Source organism: Catharus ustulatus, chromosome 3 (assembly GCF_009819885.2).
Source record: "Catharus ustulatus isolate bCatUst1 chromosome 3, bCatUst1.pri.v2, whole genome shotgun sequence".
Lineage (NCBI taxonomy): Eukaryota > Metazoa > Chordata > Aves > Passeriformes > Turdidae > Catharus > Catharus ustulatus.
The window spans coordinates 81,839,760-81,859,365 of record NC_046223.1 but is presented as its reverse complement, the minus strand read 5'-3'; the positions used below and the strand labels follow the sequence as shown (position 1 = coordinate 81,859,365).

General features: G+C 38.2%; 1 protein-coding gene across 2 annotated transcripts in view; it reads left to right on the top strand.

Annotated features, from left to right (window-relative positions):
• The window catches only part of ORC3 (origin recognition complex subunit 3), a 35,528-nt gene extending 16,206 nt beyond the window's left edge, over window positions 1–19,322 (top strand). Inside the window, exons 11-20 of one of the 2 annotated variants that reach the window (XM_033056165.2) lie at window positions 271–334; window positions 3,276–3,392; window positions 4,315–4,394; window positions 8,106–8,239; window positions 10,588–10,670; window positions 11,147–11,244; window positions 12,129–12,270; window positions 16,409–16,525; window positions 17,561–17,640; window positions 18,751–19,322. In XM_033056165.2, coding sequence (XP_032912056.1) covers window positions 271–334; window positions 3,276–3,392; window positions 4,315–4,394; window positions 8,106–8,239; window positions 10,588–10,670; window positions 11,147–11,244; window positions 12,129–12,270; window positions 16,409–16,525; window positions 17,561–17,640; window positions 18,751–18,856 — 1,021 coding nt within the window. In that variant the 3' untranslated portion in view covers window positions 18,857–19,322. Of the gene's footprint in view, window positions 1–270; window positions 335–3,275; window positions 3,393–4,314; window positions 4,395–8,105; window positions 8,240–10,584; window positions 10,671–11,146; window positions 11,245–12,128; window positions 12,271–16,408; window positions 16,526–17,560; window positions 17,641–18,750 lie in introns of both variants that reach the window. The other variant, XM_033056164.2, reaches the window with a different exon arrangement.
• The last annotated feature ends 284 nt before the right edge of the window (window positions 19,323–19,606 follow it).

Genomic DNA, 19,606 nt, shown 5'->3' with positions numbered 1-19,606 from the left:
TTTACTTTTTTTCTTTCTCGTTCTTAATACAGAAACAAGTTATTCTGACAAATAACTGTAAATAATTTTTTAACTTTATAAGCTGATTTGAAGCATAATCTCTGGGGTTTTGGTGTGGCCTTTCAACTTGTTGGATTGGACTCATTTTTTAGTTTTTCCAAAGAAAGATACATATTTCTTATAGCAGTATAAGCATTTTACATGTTTTTCACCCTAGAATCTTGGTTGACATTACAATTTTATGTTGTTTTCTCTTTTTCTTACCATAAGGTATGTGGAAAAGCAAGAGTCAGGGAGGCAGGTTGCACTGCTGACAAATGATAGCTTCTTAAAGGTAAAATTTTAAGAATGTCTTTGAAGAACAGAAATAACTTGCCCAGTGTATCATTTTGTGGAGCATAATAAAATACAAGACCAAGAAGTATAGTTCTGTATAACATCTTTCATACAGAGAAGCACATACTGTGCTTTGTGACCAGTAATTAGGAATTAGGATTGGCAGGTCAAAATTCCAAATCTCTAGGGTTGCGCGGTCAGCCTTTATATGAAGCTGCACAACTTTCTTACATCCACTTCTAGCTATGTCTAGAAACATAACTGCTTAAAAAGAAGGATACAAGGTTTATTTATGGCCAGGACTTTTCATGCGTACTCAGACTGACTTTCTTGGAAGGTCAGTTAAGTGTTTGAAGAATGTGTAAGTAATCTTGGAGGTTATTTCATAAGCTCTTAATCCTTCATAGCCTCTGCATAGTTTCTGATTGAACTCAGTAGGGCAGAGTCTGTGTCCCAAGGCACACATTCATACTAGACCTCATACAGGATTAAAACTAATTTGTTACATGTTTATCTGAAGCTTTGCCAGCTGATTGAAGTTAGACTACTGCTGTTGTGAACCCTTTAGGAATTCACCAACAAAAATCTGTTTGTTATTTTCACCATCCGAGCCTGTCCCAATAGAAGCATTGCTGAAGGTAAAGGGTTTCTCCTGACTCTTCATTTCAAGTATTTCTAACCTGTCAGGCAAATGCTACTTGCCTGGTGTGTAAAGCTTTTTCAAGTGTGAAGAACAATGGTAATGGCTGGAGGGAGGTTAGGAGCAGGCAACTTGCAAGTGCAGTTACAGTATTCAATATGAGATATGATTTTTTTGTCATTTTATGATCCATTATCTTCACTGGCAAAAATAGCAAGCAACTACTGTCCCCTTGCCCTTTATTCACACCTGCTTTGAAAGTTGAATCCTCATCAACCTAAACTTTATACATTTTCAACCTTATATGTTTAATAATACACCCCTTATTTCACAAGCCTCACCGTTTAGCTTGGGGAAGGAAGCTGGAATTTTCATGCTTAGGTGCATATGATGCTTCTCACAGATTTTAATTGAAGACAGTTGTTCTAATCTCCTCAATAGAGGTGGGACTATTACTGCCTTGCCAAGCTGGCAGAGTATTCTGCCTGGGGAAAAAAGGTCCTACTGCTGCTTTAATTAGGTGCTTTTTATTCTAATGTCATGCTAATCTACAGTGTCATGCCCAGCTTTGGAAACACTTTCAAAGTCACTATAGTAATCTTCCATGTGAACTTGGTGTTTCAGCACCAGGTCACTTCAGTCTTCCAGCTTCCCCTAAACCTGCAGTACACTTTATCAGCTTCATTTATATTCCATGTTGTTACCACTTTTTAAAATAACTATGGCAATTTGTCACCAGTTTAAAAAGCAATTTTTATTGTAATTATTAACAAATCTGTCTGAAAGACTTTACGGCAAATTTAATTTGAAGCTATGTAAATGTGGCAATCTATGTCTTCTATTTCTGTTGTGGAAATAATATTACATAGTCTTCTAATGACATTTTCAAACTGTTCTGAAATGGATTATGCCTTCATGTCATTATTTGGCAAAATATATTGCTATTTACTTATATTAACTATATCTTAAACTAGGACCAAGAAGGAAAATACAGATGTGTTAATGCTTGGGGTTTGGGGAAAAAAGGTTGATAAAGCAGCATTAGAGAGCACTTGTCTTCTTTTCTTAGCTTATTTTGTGGTGGGGATAATTTTTTTCTCAATGATCCTTATTAAAATTAAAATACAAACTTGTGAATGTCTACCTAAGATTTTAGAGATTGCATTAACAGTTGTTATATCAGTGACTCTTGTATTTCCATATATAAAAAATTTATGGGGAGAAAGATTGTTAATGTTTTTAATAATTTAAAACTTTTTTTAACATCAGAAAACTCTCTGTAACACTTTGTTACTTTGTCTTTGCAGTGTGATGCCTTTTCTTTCCATACAGCTGTACTTCCTTATATTGCCTGTAGACAAAGTTTTACTTTTCTTTTATCTTTGATACTCTTTGTTTCAGTTGAACTCTAGAAAACGTCAGTGATTTATTTTGTTTTTCTCTTAGCACTTAGAGTAGTTTGCTCAGAGTTAACCAAAAGGGCAATAAAATATGTGGAGGATCCTGTGGTTTTTCCTCTTTATTTTTGACTGAGGTTAGAGGAAAGAACTTTTGATTCATAGACTTAAATGTAATGACCACGAAGACTAAATGGCTTTAGTACAGTTACCAGAATTTTTGAGTATAGCTTTCCAGAAGATTAATATATGCTTCCATGACAGGTCAGTGATAAGGTGGTGCCACCCAGAAAATTCAGTAGCAGTAGTTAATTTCTTTTTCTTAAATGTGATCTTTAAATTTGTGGTTCTCACTTCAGAATAACATATTCTCACACATGAATAAGCAAAAGTAAAATTAAAAACACATAGGAGCAGCAACTGAATATTTCTTTGTTTCCTGTGAACTGGTCTTTTTATGTACATATAACTAATAAAAAAACCAGCCACCCACAATATAAGAAATAAATTTTTAAATGTATTTGTGGTATAAAAATGCAAGTTTTCAAGTAAAAGCAGCTGTGTAACGTCTCATTCCCTGCTAAAGGAATAGTGTGTACTCTCATTATGAGATGACATATCAAGTCTAAAGACCTAAATATAGCTGAAAATGGTAGAATAATAACACTAGTCAATAGCAAATCGCTACTGAGCTGTAGGAAGAAAGTAAAGGTAACAATATGCAAGGAGAACGCAGTAAACTGTTGAAATGCAGCTCATTTGCTTAGTGGTCTCAATTTAGGATTGGTGACTTAAATCGTAGCACCCTACTACAATATCAAAACTTCAGAGTGATTTTAAAGGCTTTACGGAAATTTTAAATGGATGTCAGAATTACTCTTAAAATTATTTTGTCACTGTAGGAAGAAACAGTGAAGTTGCTGGAGGACTTACATGTTTACCATGAAAATTATGTTTTGATTCTGAGATGTCTTCATGTTTTCACGTCTTCTCTTCCGAAGTATCCTTTGGGCAAGCAGGTGATGTACTGTTATATGTGGGTCTTGTTGGGGTTTTGTTGTTGCTGTTGTTGTGGTTTTGATTTGGTTGTTTGTTTGGGTTGGAGTTTTTTTACCTCGAAGTATGACATCTAAATGAATATTTACTCTTTATTTACTAATGTGCTGTTTTGCCCTCTGCTACTTAAAATGAGAGAGACTTTCTTGCTATGGATGGAGGATGAGGGTATGTGGTTTCTTCCTGGCATGGGTGATACCTTGTCAGTCAGCAGGAAGGAGTTTCCAGGAGGAGGCAGTGCACAGATCAGCAAAAGAATCCACACACTGACTTTCCCACATATGAGACTATCTGTATGCATTGCAGGCAACGTACGCTCTTCTGCCACCTATTAGGTTACTAGTCAAATTCAGATGAAGAGACTGAGTTTTTAGCAATCTTCTAAAAGCAATAGTAGGAGGAGCTGTGATAATTGCTCTTAATAGTCCTGTTGCTGTGATGTCATTTAATCCACTTTCTCATGCTAAGTGATTTCTTCCAGTGCCAGAGCAATTATATATTCTGTGCATGTGCACTTGTCTCTCAGTTCTCAATGTATTCCATACTGTTACTAGAATCTGTCACTGACTACAAAAGCAGCATGAACTGTCCCACTGTTTGAGAATAAAAGGATGTGTTAGCTGGGGCATTTGATTGGAGTGAGTTTCTTTTCACTGCAGTTTTCGTCACCTGAATGTTAGTTGTTTGGAGCCTGGTGCAGAGCAACTGTCATCAGCAGAAGCTTCGTTCTGGAAGATATTAAGTGCTCTCATTCCTTTTGCAATCATTCTGCATCTTTGGAAAACAGACTCTAAAGGAATTGCCTATTGCTTTGAACAGCTTGTTGTAAGATTTCCACATTACTTAGTAAAACATTTTATCCTTTCTTCACCTTCTGCATAACAGATCAGGGAGTTGCATTGTGCTTGTTTGGAAAACCGAGTGTGGGAGACAGAGGAGTATGAGTCATCTCTTCAATTAGCAAGGTGATTTTTTTTTTTTCCCATTTTGTTTCAATACCACCGTACACATGGAAAATGTCAGTCATCAGCTATTCTAGGACTTTAAGCTGAGGATATTACTTGTTCACAGCTAGTTTTGGGGTTGTTTGCAAGTGTAATTGGCTGCTGTTTTCAGTTTCCTTTTCTACTGATTTCTGTGAAATTCAGCCAGATTCTAATATCTCATATTACTCATATCCCTGAGTAATTTTGCTGAAACCACTGAGATTGTGTGAATGAGAACAAGTTGGATTTTGTCTTTTAAAGTAGGTTTGTGGTAGATATTATTGATCAGATTATTAGTCTTAGTTGTCTTAAATTTTAATCTGTTGTGAAAATCCAAAACTGTTCCAAATGAACAGTAGCTGAGGCCTTTTTTATTTTACTGCTTTTCTTCTCTTCCTAATTTGCCTTAATAGTTTTTACAGGGAACTGAGTTAATTTTTTTCTAATACTGTACTTGTGTTGTCTGGCAGTGTTTGAAATGCCAAGGTGTCAAAGCCAGTTTTCTTGATAGAAAACCTTTCAATTGCAGTGTTGCAGCTTCAGACTTCTAAATGTGCTTTAAACAGATACATGGCAGTGTCTGTCTCCTGAGAGATGCACTTGTTCAAAGCTAGTGCAACCCCATAAATGTAGCTGCCTCTTCCAGACCCCCTGAGCTGCTCAGGTTTGATGTGTCTGGCAGTAAAACTGCACAGAAAAAAACTGTCAGTGGTGGATGGAGGGTAGCTTTCTGTGCTGATACACAACCAAGGGAACACACTCTTCAAACTGTACCTTTGCCATACTGAGTGGTTCTTGCACACAGCCACTTTTCTGTGTTCTTTACCCTCATCCCTTTGAAATTATTACATGCTTGAGTTGTCGTTGCTGCAGTCTTTCCTTTGTGTTCCTTCTCTGACTCTGCCGAATCTTGACAGCACTCAGTCACCTCTCAGCTCTTGCCCACAAATGTGTCATTCTGCTTTCCTCTACTGTCTATCTGTAATCTCTTAATAACTCTTGGCCATTTTTCCCTCTCATTTTTCTTCTCCTCTGTTTAATTTGCTTTCATCCTCTCTGAATTCATCTGTCTCTTCTCCTATCTCAAAGTTGATGCTGCCATCAGATTCTGGCTTGCTCTCCTTTTATTCTTATCTGTTCATCTCCCTCCTGTTGTTCTTCTGGTCCTGGCTCCCACTGTGGGAGCCTCTGATAGAAATACAGTGATCATGGTTGCTGCTTTCATAGATGATGATTCTATGATTCTTTTTTTTTTGAATCCAGAAATTCTGTCATTTTCCTAACAAAACTTGTCCAACACAACTTCCTCAAATACTTGGAATTCTAGCTGTGATTATAATTTTTTCAGCTTTTAACTTCTGTTTGCCTTTCTGCAAATAATTCCTCTTGTCTCTACTTTTTTTATATAGAATCTTGCTGTTATGTTTTAGAAGAAAATGATAAAATGTGGTCTTTCCCCTTCTACTCGCTTTGTTTATTCCCCTTTTGTTTGTGTTTAGAAGTTACTCACTGTTCCTTAATATCTCCTTCCTAGGAGTCACATCACCTGTTGATATCCTTGTGTTCACCCTTCCCCATTCTGTATTCCTTTTCAGTGTTTTTCTGGAATCCATCTTTTTTTCCTTGTATTTAGAAAGTGAAAAATAGAGAAGTTTTAGATCAGCTTTTTTCTCATTTTCTAGCAAAGTATCTCTTTTACCTTTCATGAATTATGTTTGGATGTAAGATTTTAAGTTGCTGAATTGTGTTTAATTTACCATTGGCTTCTCCACTTCAGCCTTTCCTTGGACAGGCTTTTATCCCTTCTGCTAGAAGTGCTCTTCCCTAAGATGGTATTTCAGGTAATTTAACTTAATCTAGACAGTAGTTACTCTACCCAAGTTTTACAGAGTCTAAAAGATGCCATGTGGTGACAGAGAATGTGTGAGCTTCAGTTCATTTTGCATTAGTTCCATCAGAAAAGAGACATCAAGAAGATTGGAGAGTGTCTCACTTGATTGGTTATGTGGAGCTAACCGGCTGGGACATCTCATCAACCTTATGGGTGGCAAAACTTCAAGGACATTCTGCCCTATTGTCCAGATAGTGTGCTCTGTTTTTTGTCTACTAATTATGGATGGCTTTCCATCACATGCTGCTTATCACAGTCCTGCTTTTCTGTGACTGGTCATTTTGGTGCTGACCAACCTGGTATCACTTCTTCGGGTGATTCCCCACTTGAGCATTCAGAAGGAATTTCGGTGGACTTCATTGCAGCTTCCTTTCTTCTCTTTCATAACTTGTCTGAATAATCAGATTTCTTTACTGCCTTTTGGCAATCTGAGATCTTCCTTTCTGCTTTAAGATGGACTCCTCACCAAATTAAAATCTCAACCCCACTGATACCTGGCATACCTTGCAATAATCTCAAACCTAAAAGGTTGCAAAGGATCCTTTACTGTTTTCTCATATGTGATAACTGTCTTCTTGCCTGTTCTTTAGGCCCTGCAATCCCATTGTTGTTGTAAATAAGTTTTTTCTAAAACTTGCAGTTTCATTTGAATAATACTATGACAATAATTTTTTTCTTTCCCATTCACAGATCTACAGATCTGCTTCTCTTTTCTCCATTTTGGATGTTTAACTGCAGTGCTGTCTGGCCTGCAACAAGGCTATCCTCTTTACACATTATATTATACAAGACAGTTTCAAAATGTTTTCTAGCCTTTTGTGTGGACAAGGTCACCCTTTCTGTTGTTAACTCAGGATACTTTTCTGTACAAAACAAGTGCATCTGAAGGCAATACCTGGCTTGCAAAAATCCATAACCCTGAAGCAGACAAATTGAAGTTTTAAATTTTAACCTTTATAAGCATTTAGCCAGTTAGAAACTAGAGCTCAAATTTGAGTTGTCCCTCCAGATATCCACAGAGCTTCCCCAACCTCTTCTGAATTCTTCCTCAAATTTCTTAGTCAGTTTTTGGGTAGCTGATAAGGAAGCCCACTGCCTGAGACACTGACCACCATCATTGCTTTGATATCTTTTAAATTAAGACTTTAAGACTGGGAAGTGCTTGGTGACATTTGGGTAAGGCCCTAATAACTAAACAGAAAGCAAATGCTGAGCTGGAGTTTGGGCTAGATGATCTCAAGAGATCCTTTCCAACTTGAATAGTTCTGGGATTCCAGTGTTATTTAGATTTACAGTAATTAAATACAGAAAAAAGCATACAGATTTCATTTGAGAGTCATTCTGAGTCACAGACAATAATTTTGTGGATGTGTTTACATAGCGATTTTTTTTTTTTTTTTTCACCATTTCATTTACTGGTTTTGGGAATGAGTTCTGAACCCTACCATGAGTGGGTTTTGGGTGTTGGGGTTTTTTAAATTTTGTTTTGATGTCTGACTCATTTTCAAAAACTGCAACTCCTGTGTTCAGCAAGTGTTTTTAGATAATCAGGAAAACTACTGTTCTGCAGGAAAATGTGAAGGACATCATCACCAAACCTAATTGGCTTGTATATTTCTATTAATGACAGCAGGAAAAAAATTTACTTTGCTGCAAGATTGAATGGTTTAAATCCTGGAGATTTTTTCTTTTAAAAGGAATTTTTCAGTTTTTTGTTTTTTAAACTTTTTCAACTAAGAACAATAAAATCTCTTTCATCATTCTGCATTTCAACTTCAGCCAACAATTGTGTTTTTTAGGATGTTGAATAAGACTGATTTGGTAACCATGCTCCAACAATGTGTGGAAATTTTGATGTCATCTTCTGGAAAGGAGTTTGATAAGACATCAGAAAAGTTGAAAGAGTTCTTGACCCAGTTTCAGAATCTAGAAGGTGGGTGTGTACCATCATGTATTCCATTACAAATTTTATAAAAACTGTTTTGTAATCTGACCAATGAGTAATCCGAACATTTTTCCTGAGATAGCCTGTCATTGTATTAAGCCACCATATTTGCAGGTTTTTTTTTAAAAATACATGCACAAATTTAGGAAATGTTTATATTCTGTGCTGGTAAGTGGTTCATGTTTTTTACAATACGGAAGAGTGATGCAAGATAAGAAATTGGACAGATCAGCAAACATTATCCCCTAAATCTCTCATACATGTATTTTGAGCATTTTAGCAGATGTTACAGTTGCTAAAAACAAACTGTTTTTAAAGATAAATAGCAGCAGACTTTCTTATGACATGTTATTTAACCCAAAACTATGTAAGGTTCCTTCCCCTTCACATTCTGAACTAGGACCCTGAGTGCCAGTTGTCAGCTCTGCTGACAGGCTGTGATTTGTCAAGCCCCTAGATTTGTTTGTTCGTGGAAGAGGACGTATTTCAAAGTTTAGTAAGGCAAATGAGTAGCAGCATTCAGTCTTTCAGAAGTATGTTCACTGAAATGGCTGCCTTCTCTCTAAAATAGGAGTATGATGTATTCCAGCATGCTTCTGGAATAGGAATGTTGTTGCTTGCCCTGAATTATGGAGAAGCACTCCCCAAAGATTGGCTTTTGAAGATGAATTGGTTATAATCTGGTCTGTTTTATGCATATTAATTAAGCTCATTATCAGTGTGGTTGCTATACAGCATTTGGACAAGTAGGCAACAACCCCCAAATGCTGTCAATATTAATTAAAGTGGTCACATTACACTGTAGGATTAACTGAGGGTTGTCCAGGAGAATCAGCTCTTGTCTGTATCATGTATTTTTGAATAGTTGTAGGAAAAGCAGAGCTGTGGTAGAGAAAATAGGTCATCACTTTGATAAAGCTGTGTATGTCACTACTGATATCAGCACTGAGGAATCTGAACCATGACAGAAAACTAAAGATTTGTCTAGTTTGGAAAAAAAGAATTAAAGCAAAATGTTTTTAAGTAGTTGGATTTTTACCTTGAGGAAGTAAATAAGTAACAACAACACCAGGAATTCAGAACTTGCAGAACTATAAAGCAAAAATGACAGTATTTATTTTCACTTAGGATTTGAGGATGGTTTTAAAATAGAGAAAGTCTACTGAATCCATGATGATCTTAGTTTGTTCTCAAAGTGGATTTAAGCTCCAAAGGAAAAGTGAGAAGGCAACTTAAGATATACTGCATGTAAATAAATTGCTGAGTTAGAGAACTTCTTACTTTGTGATGGTATTGATCTTTATTGAGGGTTCTCAGATATCTGCCAAAAATGTGATGTACCCAAATCACCCACAGAGCTCTTAAGAATTAAAGGATAGTCCAAAATACTACTTTTTTATAACAACAGTAAAGTCTATTGTCCTGACAGCCTAATGAACTGAAAAACATAAAATCATGAACAAACAAAATAGCTTCATTGAAGCTAAAGCTTAACTGAGCTGAAGGAAAACTTTAAAAAATATATTTGTGTACTAGTGTAGAGGAAGTTTTCTGATTTGAAGTCTTCAACACTCAGACAAATGTCCGCAGCACCCTGGAAGATACTAAATTGTTCTCTGCAGGTCACCAAAAAGCTTTTAAATATCATGATTGTTACTGCTGATAAAGCTTTACCTGCAATGTGTGGGTGGAATTTCCATCTGCCATCTTCTTAAGTAAGGCAAGAAATCTAGATTCCTTTTATCTTATCCTAGCACTGATTGTGCTTTGGGAAGTTTTGCTTCTTTGTTTTTACCTAAAAATTGCTAATAATGGTGCAACTGATCACCAAACTGCATATCCATGAAGATGAAATTTTCTTATAAATTAAAGTGAGAATAAAACTGGGCAATGAAATACCTTAGCATGCTTCTGTTTGCTGCTCTGCTTGCAGTTTCTGGGTTAGGTAGGGAGAACTCATTTCTTACTCATTATTTTTCTGCACATGAGAAGGGAAAAAAAAATGCAACATGTGATTTTTTTAATATTCCAAAAGCATCAGTAGTACCTGTCCAATTAAGAAGTGTTGAGAGTATGACCTAGGATGGCCTAAAGTGATGTGCAAGGCTTGTGCTAGGCCTTTGCTCAGGACTGAATTGTTACTTAATCACTGTTGGCTAAGCTGTACTGCAGACTCTTTTTTAAACAATCTTTTACAAGATGGAAGACCCAAAAGCTGCCTGTGATTGGGTCTTTGTGAATAAGGAACAACTGAGTACGTGGAAGATTGCTTGGGTTAGGAGGTTTATGTAGGACGAGTCTACCCCACGTATCAAACATTTGTTTTGTTCTAGTAGCAGAAGCTTCCCAAGAACAAGATATGTCCGTATTATCACAAAAGGAGCTCCAGAAGAAGACAGACCTTTATCACCTTCAGAAGGTCAGGCCTGCCTAGGCTTTACTGACTGGTTCCTTAAATTAATGTTTTAAAATGTTCATGGCTAGTTCTTCCCAGCTTGCTGGTGCTCTGAGTAAAGGGTTGTGTGTGAGTGTCTCATCTTAAAAATGAATGAATAAGTACCAACTCTGTATTTCAGGCCTTCCTGACACATAGAAAATTATAGAAAATATCTATCATAAACCAGGATTTTAAAATGCAAATTAGATGTTTTCTTTTTATTTAACTTGTAATTTAGACATTCTGCCTAACACATACTTCTTTGAATTTCTCAAACTCCTACGGGTTTGAGAACTGAATACATTGGCCTAAATAAAAATAACTGCATGATTACATTTCAAACATCATCAGTGAGAACATGCCAGCAAAAATTAATTATACACATTAAACACATAGATTGTGTTCTCCAGAGAATAACTGCCTCCCATGTAGTCTTATGCACCACTTTTTTTTTAAAGACTTTGTTGGAGTTGAAGGAATCAAGAAGGTCTAAGAAACTGACAAAGTTTGAAATGCTTCGTTTTGAAGTTGTTGACTATATAGACAGTCTTGTAAGGTGAGCCTTCCTGTTTTATATTCCTGCATTAGTTTGCACTATAAGTTGCAAATGAATTTTTACTAACATGTTAATCTTGTCAAAATTGTGTCTTGGTCTCTGTGGCACACTGATTTTTTCCCCTTCCTATTCTTTCATTAAGGACTCTAAAAATAGTAACAAAAAAACCCAAACAAGCCACACCTTTTTTCCAATAGATTAGTTGAAGTAATTAGGATATGAATTGACCAACCTACTTTGGCTACTACAGAGTTGAGGAAGGACTGGGTATGAGTGGCAAAATAAAGTCAAGAGTCTTTACCCTAATCTTTGCTGATCTGTTCTACTTATGAAACTGTACCGATGTCAAGTGCTATCCTGTCCATTTTGGGAGCTGTTTTGGTGAGCAAGCCATAGCAGATGCAGTTTTGGAGGCAGCTCTGCCGTGGAAAATGTGAAAGGCTTGTTGTGGTGGGGGAAGAGATGAAGGCACTTGTTAATTATAGAGGATGGGGGGGAGGCAGAGAAGCTAACAAAAGTATGACTGCCAAGCAAAAAGCTTCAGATAGGAAGACAAAGATGAGCAGAGACTCATGATGAGTCCTTAAGATGGACTAGCAAGATCTGTGGAGTATTGACTGGTTAGCACTGTAGCTGCTGCCCTTACTTCTTAATTTGTCAGTGTCCCAGCTAGAGTTCTGTGCTAAATTCATTAGATGTAGAGTTGATAATAACAGACTTCTCTGCTTAAAAGTTTCAGTGCTGTTCATCTTGTTTTTCAGAGATTTTTCAGTAGTGGATGGGAAACATGCATTTTTGTAGTCTGACTGCAGCAGACTTGTGTTGTTTCCCTTAAGCTGAAGCTTGTGTCTCCCCCACTCTCCCCATACCTCATGCTTTTCCAGAAAATACCTCATTCCTGCAGATGACAGGACCCTGCATGAGGTTGTGTATTTCAACACAGCCAGTGTTCTCCGAGAGCACTTGAATGCTGCCCCCAGGACTGCACTGCACACAGCTTTAAATAACCCACACTGGTACCTGAAGGTAAGAAACAAGTGGGCTGTTTGGGTGCTGGAGTAGCTCTGGGAGGCTGTGTGGGGATGGTGTGCAAGGCCGAGTTCTGCTGTTTCATGAAGCTTGGCACATATTCAGCTGTTTTGCAGAGAACTAGCAAGTGCTGATAAGCAACTGGGGACTTTGAACAAAGAGCTTGGGAATCTGTCTTGTGAAGGTAATTCTGGAAAAAGTTCTCTAGGAGGAATCCATTTTTCAGAGCATGTTTTAGCCATGGTATTTTCTTTCTTCTGTAGATATAGCAGAAAATAAATTTTGTCCTCCATTACAATTAGGATGACTGTCCACAGGGAAAAATAAAGTGTCTGTTACTCTTTCCAGAGACTTTCTTATTAGGGCTGCTGCTCAGTCCTCACTATGTAGATTAGCCTTAAGGTAAAGTCTGTTCAGGTGGAGTTATGCCATTAAAATAGCATAAATACAAGGTATTTAACCAAGTCCTTTGTTTTCCTCTGTAATTTTAATACTTGCTGTGCATTGATATCCAATGTTTTCTGAGTCCAAGAAAAGGATAGCCCTTGATTCTATCAGCCTAACCCTGTCCTTTTCTAGAAGAGAAAAGCAGACTATTCTCTACTTCTTTCATAAGTCAAACTGAAAAGATGACCAAAAGAAAGAAATAGACTAGGATTTGAAAAAGGAGTGAACATACATTTCTTTTTGTCCTTGATTAGAGAAGGTGCTTGAAGCTGTTCTTATGCCCTAATATTTTTTCTTAAAAAACTGATCATAATTTTGAAGGAAGTATTGGTTGTAGCTGTATCTGAGTAAGGCACTACTTGAGTCAAAGCTAACACTTAACAGGAACCATTGAGGTTCATAAAGATCAGCCTTTGAAGTCTACAGCACGAGTTGTATTGGGTTTGTTGGCACTGTCTTTGATTTGAATGAGGGTTATCAGTTTTGCTGTGTGCAGGATTTATTGCTATAACCATTTACAGAGCTTATTTGTGAGAATAGTAGTTAGCAAGTTACCATTAAAGAAATATGAAGCTCAGTAATTTATATTTTTTGAAAACCTGTAAATATATAGACTAGGACAGCCAAGAAAATCTAACTGCTGATGTCTTTAATAAAGTATTGTATTCTCTTTGATGAGTTGACAAGGTTTAAAGCCCTCTGTCATTCTATACTTTATACTTGGACATGCTTTAACATGTTTCCAATGTTTTCTGAGAAGATTGTGAAGTTTTGGCATAGCTTCTAACAGTAGCAGTATTGGCTGAGTACCTTGCTTACATTTTAATGCACATGAGTCAAATATTTTCTGTCTATGACTTCTGCATGGTTTGTATTTTTCTGCACCATGACCAGAGCAAAGTTCTTCAGAGCTGTTCCTTCCAGAAGGCCAGGACAGAAAAGTGCTTCAGTAGAGTACCAGTGAATGATTAATATGTGATGCACTGCTTACAGGAATCCAGTTCAGTTATTTATTTAGCAAAACATGAACCAAGGGTTGTATTTATCAGGTGGGGGAGAAGAGAACCCCCAAAAAACTGCACCAAACCCAGTGTAATTCTGGTTCCACTGATCCCTTGAAAATTTAACAAGCTGAAACTTGGGATACCAGCTCCCACATCAGGGAAAGAGGACTTGGTCCTTGGGATAACAGCATTGATTCCAGATCAAGGTATGCTGTGTCCTGTGTCTAGCCTTGGGGCAGGGTCAGGCAGGAGCAGTTCCTCATCAGCTGTGTTCTGGGTTGCTCCCATTCCTGTTCTTTTGAGAGCAGCACCTGTGTGTTGTACAGATGGTTTCACAACTGGCTGCTCATTGTAGGGCAGCTTCCTGCTTGTCAGCCTGGTTATTTCCTCTGGGGACCACATGTGTGCTGCAGCCTTGCAGCCGAGGTTTCCCTTGGCAGCTGCAGCTCCCTCGGCTGCGCTGCAGAGCCTTGGCCCTGTAACCACCAGGGAGGCTGGGATTTCCTGGTGGGCCTGTCCCAGGAGTGTGCAGGTGCTCTGGAAGTTGCATCCTCTCTTGGTTGTGATAACTGTCCTGACACCTTAAAATTAAAAAATCCGGGTCCAGCATTGCCAGGTTGGAACATGGATGAGTGGTAGAAAACCACAGAGCTGGGTGCTGTAAGGAGAGGGGGAAAGGGAAGAGTTGTAGTGTTGTCCTTCTGGGCAGTGGTGAGCCACTAGATCTAGATCAACCAGAAGTGTAACCTCACGTGTGCCAGATACTAACACATTTTGAAACTATTATGTTACACTCCTGAGTTACAATTCCTGATAAACTAATGTCTGCATTGCAACATTGTGAGCGGTTAGCCATATTTCGCTGATTTTTCTGGAAACCATCTTGTAATGAACTGACAGGTATTAACCTAAGGTCTACAGCTTTTATGTACCTTCTAGAGGAGAGTAAATAAACTTGAAAATTGCTAGGTGTTCTGGAAATTGTGAAATGTCTCATAAGTGCCAGAGTCCAAACTGGAGCTGAGTCTCAAAAATTGCATGAATTGAGATCTCTGGGTAAACAAGAGATTCTTGAGCAAAGTTATAGTCCACCCAGCCTTCTTTCCCATCTTGAAAAGCATTTTTCTTTTGAGGGTGTTTATCATTGCTACAGCTCTGTAACTTCCAAAAGTTGCTTCTATATTTTACTAGCATGTGAAAGCATTTTAGAACAAACTTCTGTGAGCTGAAAGGAACGATCAGTATTTGTTTTCATGTTAAGATAACTACTTCTCTTAGAGTGCATGAAACTGAAATTAAATACTGTAAATTTCTGCAGCTGTACAGAGACTTTTGCCTCTGGCTTGAGTGGCTTTTTAACTTCCCAAGTAAATGGTTCAGTGCTGATGACCTGAATCCAAGAGACTGGAAAGCTGTCCAGCAGAAAAGGGCCTGGAGGAGCTGGTCAAGGGCAGCTGAACATGAGCCAGTGTGTCCAGATGGTCAAGAAAACCAATGGCACCTGGCCTGGATCATCAGTGGTGTGGCCAGCAGGACCAGGGCAGTGATTGTCCCCCTGTTCTCAGCAATGGTGAGGCTGTACCTTGAGTGCTGTGTCCAGTTCTGGGCACCTCACTTTAAAAAGGACATTGAGGTGCTGGAGCATGTCCAGAGAAGGACAACAAGGCTGGTGAAGGGTCCTGTGAGGAGCAGCTGAGGGAACAGAGTTGCTCAGCCTGGAGAAAAGGAGGCTCAGGAGGGACCTTATCACTCTCTACAACTACCTGAAAGGAGGTTGTAGCCAGGTGGGGGTTGGCTGCTTCTCCCAGGGAGTCCACAACAGGACAAGAGAAAATGGCCTCAGGTTGCACAAAAGGAGGTTTAGCGTGGATATTTGGAAAAACTTCTTCATGGGGAGAAGCAGCATTGGAACAGGCTGCCCAGGGAAGTCGTGGACTTGCCATCCCTGGAGAGATTTAAAAGATACATAGATGTGGCAGTAAATAACACAGTTTAATGCTGGCCTTGGCAGTGCTGAGTTAATCATTGGACTCACAACCAACCTTAATGATTTTTCCAACTTTAATGATTCTATGAATTTCCTGAAATATAGAATACTTTGTGAGAAATTAGACTTTTGCTTTTACAGATGCTGAGTTTCAAGCCAGAGATAAATGATTATTACATTTCAAAGATAAAACTCTGAGATGAGAGAAGCAATTATTTTTAGTAGATATGACAGATCTATAGTAAGTCTTCCTTTCAAGGGGGCTTGGGAAAAGGATACTTTCCTATTTTCTAGATGGCAAATCATGACTGGTTTCTTCTTTTGACTCCATAAAACTGAATATTTCTCTCTCATATGTAAATAAAACTAGCAAAAAAATTACAAAAAAGCATAATCAGATAATCAGATAATCACTTATTACAGTATATACTGCATAAGTGTTATAGAAGGAACACCAGGAGTGAAGCAGCAGGGGGGGTGGTTTATTGTTTTTTTTAATAGTATGCTTCTTATTTTCCTGTTTGTTTTTTAAGTTTTTTCTTTGTACCATCAATTTGCCATTAAACACACAAATATTAAACATTTGCTTAAAATACCTACTATCTGAATTACTTGAAATGATGTTTTATCTAGCCCTTGGAATTGCTCAAGATTTAGACATTGATCAAAGTTACTGCCTTCAATTTTTTTTCATCAGAATCAGGCTTTGAAGTGTGATGGAGGAGGCATTTCTAATAAAGCCCCTGACATATGCATAGCCTACAAGCTTCATTTGGAATGTGGCAGATTGATTAATCTCGTTGATTGGTTAGAGGTATGTGATGCTGCAAACAGTACCTGCTTTCAGTATTCTAATTTATCTTTTTGCTTCGTGTCTGCTTTTCTTTAGGGCCCTTTTTGACAGCTTAAATCATTGCCTACCTTGGTCCACAAGAACTCTCAGTAATTCCAATAAGTCTGTCTTTACTGTGAATCATTGATTTCCAGCTCTGTTTACTCTGTGATGAAACTATTTTGCTTCTGCTTCTATTTTATGCTCAGCACAAATCAGATTTTGTGCTTAATGTAATTGTCTTGCTTTTTTTGTCTTTAAGTATTCTGTGACACTTTTATGGAAACAGGCAAGTGGGGCTCTTAGAGAGGATGCTTGTGCCAGGGAAAAGCCCAGGTCCTTCTAGCTTAATAACCTGTCTCATACTGTAGCCAAAAGCAGAGAGATTATAGGAAGAGAACATACATTAATATTATAGCCTCCTTGGCTAAGAATCACATTTCCTAAACTTGAGTGGTTCTTTGGTATTTTGCAAACCTACCCAGATGTCATTACCTGTGTATTTTCACAACCACAGCATCCTTTGCAAGAAACTGTAGCTTAACTACCTGCAGTTTAGAGGATAATGCTTTTACTTGTTCCAAGTGTGTTTTGTTTGCTGCTGCTTTGCTTGTGTATTGTGTATTCCTATCCAGACCCTTGCTATCCCTCAGTTTTACAGATTTCTTCACAGCCAACTTACCTCTATCACATCCCCAGAATATTTAAGCAGTCTCACTTTGAGAATATTTTTTCAGTTCTGTAATTTCACTGAGAATGGGTCAGGACCCAGAACCTTTTGAGATTTAAAATGCAGGCACACAAGTTCCCAGACTGGTGACGTGCATTCTGTATTCCTGCCATGGTAATATGTAACCTTGCTTGCTCTTTGATTGCTGCTGAACTGACATGCTCCTAGAGTTCTCCTTCCAAGATTTTATTCCCCCTGAGTGATAACCTTCAGCTCAGAGCCACTATTTCATATGCAGATCTGTCTGTCTGAACTGGAATAAATCTGTGCTGCTTTTCCCTTTCTAGGCTTTCTCAACTGTGGTGATGGCAGCTGAGGAACCAAATGCAGATGCAGCTTCCTCAGACCAGGTGGATGATACTATCCAGTATCCTTTCTCATTTTTCTCAAGCTTGACATGAAAAAGCTTACAGGACTTATGAACCAGGGGTTTTAAAATACAGTTTAATATGCACTAATTAATTTCAGAAAATTTACTTTAAACAGCCTTTAATATACTGAAAATGTCTAAGAAATAGATCAGTTGAAATAGTTGGAGTGGTGAGGTTAGAGAGTAGCTTTTGTCTATAGGAGTTGTTTGGGTCTGAAACAGAACCAAAAGTCCATAAAACAAGTCGAAACTCTTTGGTTAAATCATCAGAGCTGATCAGCTCATGATGTAGCTGCTGGATAGGGGTAGAGCATTAGTGGGAAACAGATGGGAGGAGGGCTGTGACCTAGAGAGCAGATGGAGAAATAGAAGCAGTTGCTCATTAAGTTCCAGTACCCTAGACCTGAGAACTTAATTTCCACAGGACACCCATTCTGCTTCTTATTTTGTCCTGATCCTGAACCAAGGTCTAAAAAATATTTAATAGATGAGCATTAGAACTAAAAGTCATGGCTACAGCAGTAGTGCTGCCACAGAGAAGAAATGAATAGGCTTAACTAAAGGAAGGATAATTATATGCTCTAATACTATACCTGGCTTTCCTGGCCTTTCATTTTTTGCAAGCTCTACTGTTAATTGTCGCTCACAATAAATTAAAAATTAAAAATCAAATTCTCTAACTCGAGAATAGAAACTTGTGTGTAAGACAGGCAGCAACAAAGGCAGAGTGAATAAAAAGTAAGGAGAAGGAAAAAATATCTAATTATCTATCCATTTTTTTGTCAAGGGACATAAAAGTATAAATTCTTCTGAGACACTACAAAATGGGTATGTTTGTAGGTTTTAAGCTTCTCTTGGCAGTGGGAAAAGGAACTCTGCCTTTGCTGTCACATCATACGCATGTGGCAGAACTACTGATCAGATTGAAGATTTGTGTTTCTGTAGGCAGCTTGTGCTCTGCCCTTATTTCCAACAATTTATTGTGCAACATGTTGTGTAATCTGTGCATACCAGGACTTAGAAATCTTGCCCTCCTGGAAGGGAAAAGTGCATCTGTCACTGTCATAAAAAGTGTACTTGGTGTCTTTCCTTCACTGACATGTCCAGCGCTCGCTTTATTCGAGCCATTTCTGAGCTGGAGCTCCTGGGCTTCATAAAGCCCAGCAAGCAGAAAACTGACCACGTGGCAAGGCTGACATGGGGAGGCTGTTAATGTGCCACCAAAGTGCCAATAAACCTTCCCAACAGAGCAAGGGCTGTGTTCCCACTACACCGCTCCTCACTAACTTTGCACACTGAGTCAAAGTCAGCGGTGCCTGAATGTTGTGAGATACATTGTGAGTGCCTGGGCAGGCTTGAATAGAGATGTTATTTTTTAATGCTCATCTTCCCTGTGTAATGTTCTGCTCTATTAATGTTCATGTTCCAAATACTGTGGTGTTGTGCCAGTTTCAATCTTCTTTGATGTGTGTGATATATAACAGTCCACTGATAAAACTCAGGCTAGCAAGCCAAAAGGACAGCACTGGCTCTGTCAGCCACAAAAGTGATGAAGCAGTATTATTACCATCCTTATAAGCTGATAGGATTTGAGTCATTATTATAAAATGCCTCCTAAATCCTTGAACTAGATTTAAAAATAAATAAACAAGTATGCTAAAGAAGAGAATGAACTTCCATGTTCAGCCTCTGCTGTGTGTTCTTCCAAACTGGTCCTAACACCCTAAAAACTCCTTGAGAAAGAGAAGGGGAGGAAATAATAGTGAAGATAGTAAGTTTTGCCCGTTGGCAAGAGCAAAAGTGAACTGTTGAAGTAATTTCCTTTTGCTAGTGAAATTGATGGATACTAGCTGACTTACGCCATTGGGGAAGCTTGTGTCAGCAGAGACTGAGAACGTGGCACTTGTGCACTCAGATGGAAGGTAGGAAAATCGTCACCTAAGCACACGTTGTATGTAACCTC